Source organism: Capsicum annuum, chromosome 6, assembly GCF_002878395.1.
Source record: "Capsicum annuum cultivar UCD-10X-F1 chromosome 6, UCD10Xv1.1, whole genome shotgun sequence".
In the NCBI taxonomy this organism is placed as follows: Eukaryota; Viridiplantae; Streptophyta; class Magnoliopsida; order Solanales; family Solanaceae; genus Capsicum; species Capsicum annuum.
Window position 1 is genome coordinate 226885610 of NC_061116.1, and position 17062 is coordinate 226902671.

The 17062-nt window shown below is 36.0% G+C and overlaps 3 protein-coding genes across 9 annotated transcripts in view; all 3 read right to left on the reverse strand.

The window, feature by feature from the left end:
- Positions 1 to 12117, reverse strand: part of LOC107875267 (protein transport protein Sec24-like CEF) — a 29072-nt gene extending 16955 nt beyond the window's left edge. Inside the window, exons 1-7 of one of the 7 annotated variants that reach the window (XM_047414255.1) lie at positions 11948 to 12117; positions 10882 to 10972; positions 8434 to 9278; positions 6614 to 6829; positions 6383 to 6457; positions 6116 to 6214; positions 162 to 273 (exon numbers count right to left, since the gene is read on the reverse strand). In XM_047414255.1, the coding sequence (XP_047270211.1) occupies positions 162 to 273; positions 6116 to 6214; positions 6383 to 6457; positions 6614 to 6829; positions 8434 to 9252 (1321 nt within the window). In that variant the 5' untranslated portion in view covers positions 9253 to 9278; positions 10882 to 10972; positions 11948 to 12117. Of the gene's footprint in view, positions 1 to 161; positions 274 to 6115; positions 6215 to 6382; positions 6458 to 6613; positions 6830 to 8433; positions 9281 to 10799; positions 10973 to 11197; positions 11396 to 11947 lie in introns of those variants that run through there. The other 6 variants (XM_047414254.1, XM_047414253.1, XM_047414256.1 and 3 more) reach the window with 6 other exon arrangements.
- LOC107873768 lies at positions 10110 to 10757 on the reverse strand. Its single transcript, XM_016720712.2, has one exon. The coding sequence runs from the start codon at positions 10755 to 10757 to the stop codon at positions 10110 to 10112; it is 648 nt and encodes a 215-aa protein (XP_016576198.2).
- Positions 12118 to 13637: 1520 nt separating the features above from the next.
- Positions 13638 to 15190, reverse strand: LOC107874555 (non-specific lipid transfer protein GPI-anchored 5). The gene is made up of 3 exons (XM_016721319.2): positions 14765 to 15190; positions 14117 to 14218; positions 13638 to 13935 (listed from the first exon to the last, which is right to left on the reverse strand). The coding sequence occupies exons 1-3, from the start codon at positions 15084 to 15086 to the stop codon at positions 13787 to 13789; spliced, it is 573 nt and encodes a 190-aa protein (XP_016576805.1). The 5' UTR covers positions 15087 to 15190; the 3' UTR covers positions 13638 to 13786.
- Between the last annotated feature and the right edge of the window lie 1872 nt (positions 15191 to 17062).

Below are 17062 nucleotides of genomic sequence, written 5' to 3' on the forward strand. Positions count from 1 at the left end.
GATGTAAATTTGATACTTCTGTTTGGTATTCCGTAGTTTCACAAAATATCACGGCCATGCTATGTTGCATTTCAATCTTGAGTCTCTAAATAATATATAGAGCCACTCTAGACTCTAAATATCACATAACTTCCGTGGAAATAAATGAAATTCACTCTTACCACAAAAGTTACAAATGAAACGTCTTCCCTGATCAATGAACTTCATGAAAGGATTTATATAGCCTTTGCAACGGGAGCACCGAACAGGACCACTTTCCCCAAAATCAACCACCTATCAAGGAAAGCAACAAGTAGGTAAAAGAACTAACAAACTATTTCATTCTTCAGTCAAGTAAGCCACACAAACCAATTTACATGATAGAAGTGACCCTACATGTTTAGAATATAGAGCAAGTAGAAATGATAACAGATATATAACAAACATAAACATAAGATCCATGATGATTAGCCAAAACGATCTCCACTCTAGGGATCACGATCATTTCTTTTTCTTTTTTTGTTTTTTGACAATGGTAACATTTGTATTTAAATCAGTACTTAGGTAGTACTAAAAAACCATACTTACAACTATGAGAAACAAGTATAGTCTTCCCCAAAGCAAAACCAAAATCTAGATGGACCCTAGTACATCTATGATTGACTCAGTCTCATTGGAGTAAATAGTGGTACACCAAAAGCAAAACAACAAAATACATTTAAGCTTGACTTCTTGTAGGTTGTTGTCCCTATTCTCAAAACATCTATCATTTCTCTCTCTCCATATAGTCCACCATATACAAGCATCATCCTCTATCTTTCTTGTTTGTAGCCCCAACTCCTGCTTCCTCCCAACTGAAAAGAGTCATCAATTTTACTAGGCATATACCAGGAAATGCCTCTGAGATTTAGGAAAATCTGCCAGAGCTGGACAGTGAATTTGCAGTGCAGGAAAAGGTCTTACTGTCTCCATATCCTTTCCACATAAGGAGCACCTGTTGCATAAAGAGATACCTCTCTTAGCCACATTATCCAATGTCAAAACAGCTTCATTGGCTAACAACCAAGTAAAGCATGCCACTTTATATGGCACTTTGACTCTCTAGATATGTTTCCAAGGCCATTTGAGGACTTGATTGTCACTAACATTTGTGTCACTAAGACTTGTCTATTTATACCCTTCCTTTACCCTTCCTTTACCTTTGTTGTGCCCATGCCACCATAAATAATACTCACCAGTCTGTGTTTCTTGAAAACTCTCAGTAGTTTGTAAAGTTCGACTATTCTATGAATTTCCCAATCATTTAGATTTCTTCTTAGGACCAAATTTCATCCTTGTTGCGACCACATATCAGCAATTGTGTTCTGTTGATGTTGAGCCAAAACAAAGATGCCAGGAAAAAAATCTCTGAGGCTCTCAGCACCCATCCATTTGTCAGCCCAAAAAGTAGTTTTTCTACCATTTAGAACCTTGACAGTTGATTGATTATTGAGGAAAGGCCAGAAGATTCTGATTGACTTCCAAAGGCTAACACCATATGGAGCATTTACCTCTTTAGCCATCCATTTGTTCAGTTCCTCATACTTGCTCTTGATCACCCTACCCCATAGTGCTTTATCCTCCTAATGATACCTCCATAGCCACTTCACCTTCAAAGCTTTGCTCTGGTTTTTGAGATTCTTGATACCTAAGCCACCTTGTTTCTTTGCTTCTAATGATATTCTTCCACTTGACAAAGTGAAAGCCTTTCCTTTCCTAATTGCCTTGCCATAAGAAGTTTCTTCTGATTTTGTCCAACCTCTGAATTACTGACTGAGGTATATGAAAGATAGATAACATACATGTAGGAAAAGCATCTAGAACTAAATTTATCTGGTCAGTCTACCTCCCAAAGATAGATATTGGGATCTCCATCTATCTAATTTCTTTTCACACTTCTCCAGAATTGGGTTCTTGACTTTGCACCCAAAGGCATGCCCAAGTATACTGATGGCAAATTTCCCACCACTCCTCCCAAAATCCGAGAAAGATAATCCATCTCTGGAACCACATTAATTGGGTACAAGTGGCTTTTGTTCCAATTTATATGGAGACCAGATATGGCTTCAAAGTAAACCAGTATAAGTCTTAAGATCATCAGTTGCTCCTCCTCAACCCCACAAAAAATTAGTGTATCATCTACATACTGCAGATGTGTGATTTCCACACTGTTTCCCGCTACCTTGCTAACTTCAAATCCCTGGATTCTTCCTGCTTCCTTGGCTATATTCAGCATGTTATTTAGCCCTTCCATAGCTATGATGAACAAGAAGGGAAATAGGGGGTCTCCCTGCCTAATCCCTCGGTGTGCATTGAAAAAACCTCCAGGTGAACCATTGATAAGCACAAAAAACTTCACAGTTGACATACAAAAGTTGATCCACCCGATCCATCTCTCACCAAACCCCATTTGTCTCAGAATGAAATCCCAATTCACGTGGTCATATGCTTTCTCGATATCAAGTTTGCATAATATACCAAGTTTACTTTGGGACATTCTAGAATCAATTGCTTCATTAGCTATAAGCACTGCATCTATTATTTGTCTGCCTCAGATAAAAGCCATTTGTTGTTTGTCTACCAACTTATCCACGACTTTCTTCAGCCTTTCTGTCAGTACCTTGGAGATAAACTTGTAAAAGCTTCCAATTAAACTGATAGGTCTGAAGTCTTTGAGCTCCTTTGCTCCTATCTTCTTAGGAATCAATGCTATGTCTTGTTTAATTATCTCCCAGCATGTTAGATAGAACCCATTGTGTAACCATCAGGGCCAGAGGTTTTGTCAATAGCACACATCTTTAAGCACTCAAAAACTTCTTGCTCTTCAAATGTTGCCTGCAGTGCCTCATTCTCATCCTCAGTGATGGTAGGATGGTAGGATGATTGCTAATATTTTGAGGTCTCCCGTCTTCAGGTTCTATATATAACTTCTTGTAGAAGGAAATGGCTTCCTCCGTAATTCTATTTGGATCAGTTATGGTCTCTCCCTGCACTTCCAATTGATTAATGTGATTATATCTTTTGTGGGTATAAGTAGATTGATGGAAAAACTTTGTATTTCTATCCCCTTCCTTGAGCCATAAGGCCCTTGATCTTTGTCTTCAGGCCACTTCTTCCTTCCTTAAACACCCCTCATACTCCATAAACAGTGTTGCTTTCTTGGCGATTTCCTCCTCTGTCAAGGCTCTAATATTCAACTAAGATTCTAGCATAGCCATCTGATTGAGAAAATTGTTCTTGTCTACTCCATTCTTTCAATTTCCCTTTGCGAGCTTTGAGTTTACATGCTAAGATGTAGTCTGGCTTCCCATAAAATTCAAATTCACTCCACCAATTCTTGAACCTTTCAGCAAAACCTTCTTGATTCAGCCACCAATTTACAAACTTAAAGGGAATTAGATTGCTCCCAGTGTCCACAAAGCAGAGCTATTGGGACATGATCAGAGGTCACTCTTTGCAATGTAGTCTGTTTTAGATTATTGAAGAGATTGTTCCATTCTATGGAAACCATTATCCTGTCTATTCTTGATGCAGTTGTATGATTATCCCCTCTATACCAGGTATACTTTCCACTGCTCAGTTGTAGATTAATTAGGTCCAAGTCCTCGATGCAATCTGAAAACTCTCATTGCTGAATTTCTCTTGTTCCAACCCTTTCTTTCAGAGGGAAATCTACAGACGTTGAAGTCACCACAGATAGCCCATGACCCATCAAACAAGCCTCTTCCGTCCATAGGTGCATTGGTAGACCCAAAGCCTTAATCCAGATGGATTTGGGTTTGTGATTGATAGGCACGCAGCCTGCAGCATGGTTCTACCATTCTAATTTGAGGCTGGTTTTCTTCCACTGCCATTCTCCCTATAGAACTTGTTCCGCCATGTATCTATTTGGAAACTCAAAGAGAAAACAGCTGTCCAACATCTCATAGACATTAATCCCAAACGCCTTCTTCCACATCGTCGAGGACCATCATCTAACTTCTGAAAGGGAGGGTGTTTCAGCTTTTGCGTTACCAAAAGACCCAAAAATACATCTTTCCAGTACTCCTTGATCTTTGATTTTGGCTGCAACATTAGTTTCAATCTCTTTTCCTTGGGTTGTGGCTATCTCAGAGCTATTGCTTTGCCATTTGCTGGTTGTAAATGTTTTTGCATAGGTCATATTTAAAACATTTGGCTTGCATTATGTCTGTATCTCCTTCTGTGGTGGATTTTTAATGAAACTTTGAATCTTAAATGCTACACTTTTCCAACCAGCATTTCTGTCTAACTCGGGTACAATAATAACTGCTCTATCCTCTCCCTTCAGTGACAAGATACTCATATGTCTCCCATGGGAATTGTATTTCCTCGTACCAAAAAAATCTGCCATCTAGTCCTTGTATCTCCGTCTTCTGACCTGATTTTTTCGGTCTACTGATGCTTCTGTGAGGATGAAGCAGATCCATTCCAACACCTTCTCACTGAGTGTAACCCTTCTCATCATATTTCTGCTCCTTTCCACCCAGTCGTACCATGTAACATTGTTTGAAGTCCATCTGGTTATGTCATAAGATTTAAAACCTTGGTTGAAATATATATTCTATTATCTCTCATAGGTTTAGAAATCGAAGATCTTAGTAAAACAGAAATCAAAAGATGTAAAGATTGGGTTGTTTGAAAGATAAAGGGTCAATTCCGGCAAGTCTACCAAAAAAGGTCTTGAGTAACGGCCTGAGTCTGTAGGTAATAGCCGGAAATTAGTGTTGGTGAAACCGAATAATTTGAAAAACTGAATGAATGGTCACACGCGCCGGTGCGTGAGGCGCGTGACGGCGGTAGCTGGGAGATCTGGGTGGTGCATGAGAGAGCGTGGGGTAGTTTCCGGCGATAGGTTTTCTGGGGTTTGGTCGCAATAGGGTGTTGGTGACTATGGAGGGGGAGGATTGAGAGAAAGAGGAAGTAAAAGGGGTATTCCAGTGATCAGAAGGACCACCGGAGATGTTTTTGGTTGAAAAGGGGTCTTTTTTTTAAAGTTACATTGGGACCAATAAGAAAAAGAAAAAGAAAAAGCACACTGCCCTGACCTCCTAGGGTCACTGCAGTCAATTGTACATCTTAGAACAAATCAAGCCAGTAATACTTCAACAGATATCAACAAACACAATTAATTGTAATAATCACTTATAAAGATCTTGACACTACAAATATCATTTGTTTGCACATAATAACTTAATTTTCGGTTAATCACATACAAGACAGTTCTGCTTTTGTCTTGCTTTGAGGCTATGTCCTAGTTGTGGATCAAAATTAGGAAGTCCAAAATAGTGTTTTTGTAACTGACGGAATCCTAGCCTGTGGCTGTCTATTTCTTTTAATATAAAACTTGCTTACCTTCTAAAAAAAAAAAAAAAGAGTCCACAATGATTCAGTTGGAGAGGTACATAAAAATCAAGATTAGCGGTTATGTGGCAACAAGTAGCTAAGCTACTATCAAATTACTTGGGCCTACAACATGGGTGAAAGTGCAAAACAGCTCTAGCTATCAAAGGTTGAAACAGATGAGAAAAAACTGGAGACATGGAAGCAAGGAGGAGCCAGCCTTAAAGATACGGGTTTGGCAGAATCCAATAGCTTTGGCTCAAAACCCGTGCTTGAGTTTTAAGTATAGAATCTTTTTTGTTCTCAAAAGGTCCCTTTAATTCCTTCTCAAAAGAAGTCTTGTTGTTTCTTTCCTTCCAAATTGTTATTCCCTCATGCTCTTAGGATAAAATATAACATATATCATCCTTCATAAAGGAATGCCATTATTTACCTCGAACACTATTACTTTGCATGTTCCGTCAAAGGTTTCACACTTCCATTTTTAGCCTGTTCGAAAAGAATGATGTTACTCTACATTTAGAAATAATTTCACTTTAAACTTCCTTTTTCACCCACAATGACATGATTTTATAGCCACATAAATATCACGGCATGTTTAAAACCACAAATTCTACAATTCTTGTTCTCTCCACTTAAATGTCATGCCCAGACAGAAAGGTTCACATATAATGAAACATAAGGGTACAAAAAGGCTATTAAAATTAGAATACATAGATGGCAAAAAATGCTTTACCTGAAGGGGCTCTTCAGATGGATGAGGAAGAGCCAAGGGCTGGACCAATAAAGCCAATTGCATTGCCGAGGTTGTCAAAAGGTCAACAGTGCACGGTATCTGTTACACAAACAAAGAGGACCAAATCATCTACCATTAGTGCTTTAATTAAAAAAATATATATATGGTTAATAAGCTACTCATTCCATAGAATAAGAAAGAGTATAATGCAGAAACCATAGAGGGAAGAATAACAGAGACAGAAAACAACGCAAAGAAGTTTATTACCTGATTAATAGTACACCTCATGTACCGTGGGCTGCAATTTCCAGTGTCCCTAACAATATAGTCACTTGTGGCAGGCTTCAAGTGGACAAAAAAGGATAAAAGGAAAAAAGGAAACAGCAGCAAGAACAAAAAAGTTAGTTTAGTAAGAAGCTTTAGGAGGCAAGCATAACCATTTGAAGAAAAGATGGTTCAGCCGTATAAGCAACAGTACTAAATAAAACAATAATTTACCGGAGGGGGATTAGCTTGGTAGCCTTGTCGGGTTTCATGCAGAACTACAGAAGCATTTGGAATAGGGCGCGGGATTTGATTTGGATCAACTTTTGATGGGCTGGAATGGCCAATAGAAGAAGTTATCGAAGCCACTGCCTGATTTGGAAGAGGAGGCGCCATCCCATACATACTTGGTGGTTGCATGGAACCAGGAATAGCCGAAGATGGAGCCCCCTGTCAATAAGTAAAATCAGGATATGACCTTCACATGAAAGAGGAAATGGAGTAAAAGCATGCTGAAACCAATTTACTTGATCCAACATGTGATCCACATTGGAAATGTGCCATGCACGTAAGGGTCTTTTTGAATTAAATATAAGTTTTATCAGAGATCCTTTTACCTCTTCTGATTAAGAAAGGATAGACAGGTTGTTGTAGCTTCAAATGTTAAAGTTATCCTTTTCGGATGGTCCAGCCAAACAGAAAAGGTGGTGCAATATACTTTGATACTGTTTAAATTTTTCATGCTTGAGGAAACTTGTGCACTTAAGATTTTTCTTTTACAAGCACTTATACACTCAAGATATAATATAACAATTATTTAAATAGCGGCAGATTTTGCAACAAACTTATGAAAGGGTTTCTCTATTTATAGTTTGAATTGATTAGACAAAGTAAATAAGTGATACTGAATATATCTTTTTAATTACTTTCAAGCATAGAAAAATACCTAGCCAAAATATAACAATTTATAAATAAAAATATTTTTTATTTATGGGGTAATCAAATATAGTATTTAATAACTTCGACTAATGGAAGAACCCCAAACAACATATTCAAAGTTCAAAAGGAAAAAAGAATTCATGTAGGTAATTTCGTTAATGAGAATTTGAACTCTGTTTTGTGTTGACGAAAAAGATAAATTTTATAATGCACATACTACTAAATAAAAGTTATTTAAAATAGCAGCACATTTCAATATTTTATCACAAATCCATCAAAATACTTCACGATTATCGCTGAATGAATAAAATATGACATCATTGATTATTATGGGAGTAATAAACTAGAGATGAAATGAGTTAAACTATCAAAGATAGAAAAAAGAAAAGAAGGTACATAGAACGTAAGGGCACAGTAGACATTGCATGAGGGAAAATTGCATAAAGCTGGAGGAATATTTGACTTTTTATACCAAGTTGGAGCGAGAAAATTATTTCCACCCCTTTCTAAATTTTAAGTCATGACAGCACTTCACAGTGTAGCTTTTTTCTTCACTTTTAGACCCTACTACTTCCACAACAAATTTTCCGGTATTACCAATTGGTCATTAACAGAGTCTCGATATCATTCTCACATTACTCATCAACAGCACCAAACAGTAACCGGTTTCTGAATATTATTGATCATTCTATCCTAAAAGTCATGAAGCATCTCTTCAACATTAGCCCCCTTGAACCATTGTAATTCCTTGATGCCAGAACCCAACAGGCCAACATTTCTTGTTGGTTATTAAATATAATAAATACACGCATAGAATTTGATTAAAAACGCATCTTGTGTGGCTTGTTGATCCAAAAGATGTTGGTGCAAATTAAAAATACAAATCCTAGGACTTCTTTTGTAGTCTAGCACAGGCAAGAACTAAATATATCTCTCAGCTCCATAGATTACAAAATAAATTACACTTCGCTAATGGGTTTAGGGAAAGTTCTTATTTTTCCTTCAATAACATTTGCACATAATATCAAATTTTTCTTTTGGGAAAATACATAGAATTCACCTTGCAAAACAAGTACAGTAAGATAGGCATAGTAAGATAGGCATATAAAGATCACCTGATGGGGTGGCAGTTGCCACGACTGTGTTCCATAAGGAGCACCCATGTGTGGAGCGCCCATGGGTGGAGGCATGGCTTGAGAAGGTGCTGCAAATGGGGAGGAACCTGGAGGAGGTGGCACATTCTGAAATGATCCTGAAAATGGTGGTGGTGGTTGTGCTGTAACTGGTGTCGTGCTGACAGATGACGAACTTCCAAAGGGTGAGCGCATGCCTGAAGGCTGAGAAGAAGCGCCTGGTGAAACCATAGCTGGTGGAGGAGCTCCAAATGGTGGCCTCATTGCATTGCTTGGAGGAGGAAAACGTGTTCCACCCTGCATCATTCCTGGACCACCTGACGGTGGCCCATTACTAACCGAGCTAGAAATGCTTGATGGTGGCGGCACAGCAGGACCTGTTGTCAACGGCGAAGAAGAAAAAGGACCCGGAGACCCGGGACGAGGACCCAATCCAGAAGGCAAAGACCCAGGTGGCGGGGGTGCACCACCCATAGAAGGAGGCATTACACCAGGAGGAGGTGGCCGAGATGTAAAGGGAGGAACAGACTGAACCACGGGAGGAGACAATCCAGTGTGTGGAGGACCACTAGGAGGTGCAGGGCCTCTTGGGAACACACCAGGCGGTGGAGGTCCTGGACGACTAGCAGGTGGTCCACCAGCAAAAGGTGGCTGCTGCCCAAATGGGGTATTAGGCCTAGGAGCACCTGGTGGCTGATTGGGCCTATTTACTTGTAGATTTTGCATACCATCAGCAAGTGCATTAGGGTTATAATTGGGTGGAGGCGCATTCCTTGGTCTAGGTCCCCCTGGAGCTGCCATTGATTATTTCCAAATTTCCCAAAACTCTAGAACAGATGCGAGAAAAAAAAAAGGTTAAATAAATAGATAAAATCAACAGAAACAAAAAATAAGAACAGCAATCTTCACTATATCAAACATTCAGCAAGCCAAAACAAAACATATTGATTCAAAGGAAAACAAGTCCATAAAATCAATCACAAAATAAAAATAACTAGACAATACATCTTTTTGGGAAAAAAAAAATCATCAGATATTATCCCTCCCCCCCTCCTCCTTCATCTTGACTATCGGTTTGTAATAAAGCTAAACCATTAGGAAATATAGTCCATATTGTCAAACCGATAAACTTCAAAACCGAACCGAACCGACCGATATGCAGCCCTACTTTTGCTGTTCTCTTCCCTTTATGGTGTGTGTCTAGTTCTAAAGCGGGTAGGTATGTCGATGCATGTCATCCCTGTTTAGCTAGTTAGCAACTTATTGTGTTCTAGCTCTCTGTACATCTATAGGGGCATCCCACTCAACACCCAGCTTCTTCTACTTATCTATGCACAAGCACACACATACTCCATTTGTTGAACCTCACATAGTCTAACCACATCTGCACATAATGCACGGACTTCAAATGTATCCAAAGACAGTCAACCAACCAGTCATTGCTCATGTCGAATTTCCTTTAAACAACCACAGTTAACAGGTGTTGAAGCTTCACTGCTGAGCTAAAGCTGCTCTCTACCGTGACAAACACTACGTGAAACGATAACTTTTGAACTAAAAACTGTTTTATTCACCATATGTACCATCTACTATTACCTAATACGAAAACTATATAACCCCATATTTAGCTGCTACTCAGCACTCCTACCATACATTCATTAATCTGTAATTTCAAGGTTGAGCATGCGACGAAGAGTCTGTGTCGCAAAGTCAATACTGTCAAATACAATTCCTGGAGAAGGGCTGCGCTCCCTGGTTGGGGTTGCTGGTGCAGATTTGGCGAAGGGACGTAAATCAATATCAGATGCTGAAACAGGAAATTCAAGAGAGGCAGCCCTCTTAGGCCTGAGGGATAACTTGGGCATGGGCAGAGAACTAGGAGGAGGAGAATTCGAATAAGCTGGCCCTGCCCATAGTTCAGAGAATGGAAACTCATCACTCAAGGAATTCTCATTCCTAGAACCAACATCCCCATTGAGGTTAAATGGTATAGTAATCGTGTTGCTTCTGCCTGGTTTTCTTGATTTCTTCTGATCTTCAGAGTAAAACTTAACAGTATTAACAGGCAGTGGTGTTAAAGGTGATCGCTTTTGGGGAGACAAGAAACCCGAGGAGGCTCTTTTGTTGACAGGTTTCTTGACAGACTTCGATTGGGTTTGAAATAAACCTGCTCTGGACTCAAAAGCCCTACAATTTACCTCCCTAAACCCACCAGAAGGAGGTGAACCATATGACCCAAATCGAGCAGGACCATGTGCCCTGCTTCTCCCATGGAACTGATTCCGATGCTGAGCAACAACAATCATTTCCGACAACAACCAATTCAATCAAATTCAACTATAACTCACTATCTGAAGATCTAACAAGAAACAACAGAGGTCAAAGATTCATATTGGGGCTTTGAAATGCTTTAAATAGACTGTCAATCACCAGATTATCAGCAAATCAAAATCACTATCACTGTATCCAATACATAAAATTCATCCACAATCACCACTTTCACCCTTCAGTTTCTTCAGATCTATAATCCAGTAACAAAAAAAAAAAAAAAAAAAACATATAGGAAAACAAATCAGTAACTCAAATCCGAAACACCCAAAACGAAAACTGCAAAACACAACTACTACAACTCAATTTCAGGGCAATATTCGTATGTAAATCAACTTTATTCCAATACAAAAAACTAAGAATTGTACTTTCTTTCATATAAATAGAAGTTGTAAATTTCATTTTCAAGTAAAATTACCTGATGTCAGGAAGTATTAGTGAAGCAGAGTGTCTGGACAGTGTGATTTAGGATGAGATTTTCCTCCCCAACCTAAAAATACTAATAGTACTGTACTTAATAGTATGGTTGTAAGTTCTCTTTGTATTATGGAGCCACCATAGATTCAACGACCACTAAAGCTTTTCCGAAACGTGAATCTCCGGATCTGAAATGGACCTAAAGTCGTATTCTAAATTAGCTTTGAGGTCCAGCGGCGTTATTGTACAATTTGCACCCCGTTTGTGAGTGAAATTATGAAAGTGTCACAAGCGGGATGCAAGGAACAGTGACACTCTGGTTCATCAAGGACATATTTAAACCATTTACTAATCTGGCAGGAATCTGTGGTGACCAAGCACAACAGATAAAGAGGCAACCACTAGCTTGAACTTTGCCATTAACATCGTGATGTTATTTATAACCCCACGGCACAAACAAGAGGACGCCACAGTCCCATCACACAAACTCATGGCCATCAGAAAGGGATCATTAATGGCCATGAAACAGTTTGAACCTGCCAAATTGACAAGACTCCAACCATCATAGATCGTTTTCTCAAAAACATATATAAATTGGGTTCATTCATAGTAATCACAGTTCTCATCAAAACAGCACAAGAAATTCACGACCGGTTCTGGGACGACATCTTCTCAATGGAGAGGAAAGCATCAAGATTTTGCCAAAAAAGCAAATCAAAGAGTAAATAATCAAGGGAATCTCAGTCAGTACCTTAGTAAGATGAAAGCAACAGGTCAACAAGAGGGAGAAGCTGTAAGATCGATCAGCTACAACAACAAAAACAGGAGCAGAAGAGTAAGAGGCGGTGGAGAACTGGAGATGAGATGTGGACTTGGAAACTTCTCATTTAGAAACCTACTTTTTCTACTTATCAATTATCATATATGTTATTTAAGGTTGGGCCGGGTAGAGTAATGGATTGCTGAAAGTTGAAACAGATTTTTATTTTGTTGAATAATGGGTTGGGCCATTAAGTTTTATTATTAATAAAATAATAAATTAAACAGGGATAGTATAGTATTTTTACTGTATTCTTATTAGGTTATCGGTTAATAGATCAAAATCGGAACCGAACCGGTTAATCAATAAAATTCTTTATAAAATCAATAACAAATCAATAACCCAATAACCCGATACCGATAACCCAATGGTATTTTTATCGGTTCAGTTTATCGATCGGTTCAGTTTTTGCACAGCCCTACTTGTAGGTTAGTCGTTTTTTCCTTTGGCCACCTAAAGTCAATTTTCTTTTACATCGTGAAAATAGTTTCTAACATAAATACAAGTAAAGTTATTTGATTTTCTTTTAAGTCTCGTATATAGCAAAAGATTTAATGTATTAATATAATACTCAGTTGAATATGAATGGATGAAGTTGTTAAAGTTCCCAATAGAGTTGGAATTGAGTGCTCAACATAATGACACTTTAGTCCCAATTGTCCTCGAGAGAAGGCTCGCCATTATGTAAAAATTAGATAAATTTGATCTACAATTACAAGCGAAATTATAGTATTTATATTAAGAAATTCATTAAATATAAATTCATTAAATGCAAATTCAATAACTAAATTGAGCTATGGGTTCAGGAAAAGTTTAGAATTTATTAAGTTAAAATATTAACCTATCTCTATTTAACAATCTGATAAATTAATCGAGTTTTCCAAATGATCAAATACGAGCCAATTATTTATTTGTGAATTTTGTTGTCTACTCTTTGTTAAATAATCATTTGGCCAAGAACTTTCATTACATTATTAATTAAAACATTATATGTTCTATCATGCACGCGATCAAAGCTTATATTTTTAGAGAGTTATGTTGTAGATTAGGCTACTTAATAACAGTACTAACCTAATCAGTGTAATAAGCTAAACTATTTTAGGTAGGTAAGTATTTATCACTATAATAATAAAGACTTTTAGAGGTAATAAATATACACGTTATTAAGAAATGTTAAACTAATTTTTACTGGCATTAGTTAGTTGTCACCTAATCCAGTATCGCTATAGGACATTTGCAAAGAATACTAAGAATGTAATTGTCACGAATAATCGCTTCTAAAAAAATAATTCAGCTGCTATAAGCTATTGCCGTGAACTAATTGCCGCTAAATATTTTTTTTCTCTTTTATAAAAGTACCTATATATACACACAAAACTACTGGAATTAGTTATGCATTTTGTCACGAATCTATCACTAATTTGCTCGTAGCTATCAAAAATTACTGGCTAAATAGGATTAAGGACGAATTTTGCTATTCAACTACATAATTTGTCCGCCGCTAAACCCTTTTTTTTTTTTCTTTCTAAGTAGTTACGTAACATTTTCAGTTCAATAGTTTATAATGAAGCCACATTTTGCCAAGAAAATAAAGGATAAATAAATTAAAGAACAACAATAATTAATCACTCAAAATGAAGCCACAACAATAATATATAGGTAAATTACAATCAGCATGACACTCCTAATACAAAGGAACCAAAAGAATAATAATAACAGTTAATATTAGTAATACAAGATTGACATAAAAATAACATTTTCTCCAAAAACTCAGAATCCCCTTGTAGTCAAAGCAAATGATGATGTAACAAATAGGAGGAATAATCCAACTAAAGTAGTAGTCATAGAAACTTTTGTGTTGCTTCCTGCTGCTGCTGATGATCCAGGTGTTGAAGGAACTGTTTTAGAACCCGTAGTACCTACACCAATGAAAGCATTTGCGCGCGTTTGAGTTATTTGACTTACTTACACTAGCACAATATAAAATAATTTTTATACTATTAGGTCAACTACAAGTAATTGTTATGTAAGTGATATAGCATGTTAAATTAAAATTCTTATATATAGGAGAGATGATAATTTTTTGTATTTGAATTGTACCTGTTCCTGATGGAGTTGCTGGGATTTCATTAGAGGAATCGGATGGGGTAGTTGAACCTGTAGGAGAACTTGCTGGTACTGAAGCAGTTGGTCCATTTGCAGCTATTTTTTTTTATGCACAAAACAATTAGTTAGTTCATTATACATGTAGATGTTATAAGAGTTTAATTAATTTAATCATAAGTGTAAAGAATTTTTATAACTATTAAAATCTAGTGGCAGAGCTATGAATTGAAGTATAGATTTTAAATTCTAAGATGGAAACATCAAGTATTGGCTTTCGAATTAAATTTTTATACATATTTAATAGATTCCTGAATATATTAATGTTATAAAGTTATTGTATTAGGTCAGATTAATTAACTGTCTTATTTTTAGATTAATCTCACTGGACAGATACATTACTTGTAATTATCTTTTACATGGCCAAATAATATAAAATTTTCTTCTGCATTGTGAATACTCATTGTTTAAATATTACCTAGACCAGTATTAACAACATTTCACTATAACAATCAAGCTCTAAACCAATTTTCATGTTATGTTATATCATATATTTTCTATAATAACAATATATCAACCCAAAAATATTTGAAGAAATAACATCGTTGTAGAGAGGTTCGATTGTGGAATGAAAAGTTGTCTTACCATTGCACCTGCTGAGAGGAGGAGTTTGTAAATTGCATGCACTAGGTAATCCTAGAGCAAGAGTTTGATTAATGGCAATGCCAAGATTAGAACCACCACCATTAACCAACATACAAAGGCATTGGGGATTGGATTGGACAACACCAGCTAGTGATGTGCAACAAGATGAAGATGGTGTTGATGAATTTCCACTAACATAGTTCAAACATGGTGATAATCCTACTAGTGTAGTCATACAACTTGATTGACCTAAAGCTCCATTAAAAAAAATGGCTACACTTAGTACCATAACTAGAGCCATCACATTGATTTTGGATGCCATTTTTCTTACTTTGAATCTAAAAGAGAAAAAGAGGATTGGTTGATTATATTCTTTTTGTTGTTGAGTGAAGAGGAAGAACAGGGTATTGGGGTTTATATTTAGCACAAAAGAACAAGAAAAGATAGGTATTTTTGTTGGCCAACTTTTAAACTAATGAATGGTTAGCTAATATAGCTAAAAATCAATAAAGAATATAGTTTTTGAGGACTTATTATAATTATCTATTACTCCATTTGAAACCTGTTTACCTAATTAGGTGATCTTCCGTTATTAGTATATTTTGTTAAAAAGGTTTTGGTTATCTTCCAATAAGGAAATATTGTAAGTCGTTGTATGGAAAAGTTTGTCAACAAATTAAATGTTTTTTGTTTCGTGTACGAGCACACTAAAGATTACTTTCTGCAACACCTACGGAAGCTAAACTCGTTGAAAGTTATTTCCATTTTACCCTTGAAAAGAAAGATTTTATAGTCAAAACAAATGTTGGTGGCATTTGACACGTTTACGAAATAAATTTCAGTAGTCCAACAAATTTTATGGTATATTAATTTAAAGTCAAAAATTTCAAAAGTCTATTTGAACTTATCAAATTATACAATTGCGGATGTAGAATGCCAGTATCGATTTATCTAAGGCCAGTACTTTTGATACAGAAAAATTATGTGTCAAATTATCAAAATTTGCAACAAACAGTAAACATGAATTCATTTTCTTCTAATCAATTTGTCTAATAAATCTTGACATATATATGGTTAAAATCATTTTTTGGTATATTTACGTCGAACTCCCTTCGGTTAGTTCGTTTGTTCACTTATGAACCTCTTATAAAAATTATGGCTCCACCACTGTCCGGTATCAAAATTATGTAACAAATACCCAATGAAATAATTGAAGTACGTATGTAATTGACTCGCTAAAGTTCTCCTACGCCTTTTGAAAATTGACGTTATATTATACTAGTCGTAGGAGCCATTTGGTAACATGGATTGGAGTTATACCACGTCCATGTTATCTGTTTTTTTAAAGTTCTCCTACATTTTTTACGAAATTGATGTTATATTTAATAGTCTTAGGAGCCATTTAGTTACATGGACTGGGGATTATAACGCAGTACAAAGTTGGGATGAATATTTAGTATTTGTTTGTGAATATTAGATAAAATCATGATAGAATTTATAACAAAATCATGGAATTATCTAATCGATCTCATATAAAATATGGAATTATCTATTATCAGTTAATTTCAGAATTATAATCCGAAAAAAATATTGCATGTTTTGAACAAAGGACATATGATTATAAGATTTTTTTTTTCATCTAAACTATCTTTTGTTAAATAATGTTTCACTAATTTAAGAATAGATCCAGAAGAAACTAATAAACAACTTCTCATTTCTCTTAAACGTCACATATGTCAAAAGAAAATCAATTTGCCAAATTTCACAGGACAGAATATTTTCATCTGAAGAATTTATAATCAAATTATGTTCGTTATAAAATTGTTTTATAATCTTCTTAATTAGTTTTAAATTTTGAAAACTCGTGACATAATAATATGCTTTATATATAACTTTTAACCATATACATTTTATTTTAATAACATGTTGATTGCAGAATGGGTTCATCTGATATTAATTTTTTTTTTTTTTAAAAAAAAACATTTGCAGCTCAATTCCCTAAATTCAAGGGTTAATGTGGAGGACCAAAAAGATGCAAGAGATGAGCAAATAGGTCTGAAGAAGAATAAATCAGTATTATTGTATTAGTATATATTTCTACTAAATATTTCATCAATTTATTTTCCACTGCTGATTGTAATTTTCAAAATTAATAAATAATTCATTCATCTCTTAATTTAAGTTCCACTGCCTTAATCTAATTTTTAACTCACTAGTTATCTGAGTAAATTAATATATGAAATCCCGAAACTCCTTTACTTTATCCAAAGTTGTAATGTCTCCTATTGTTTTTATCTA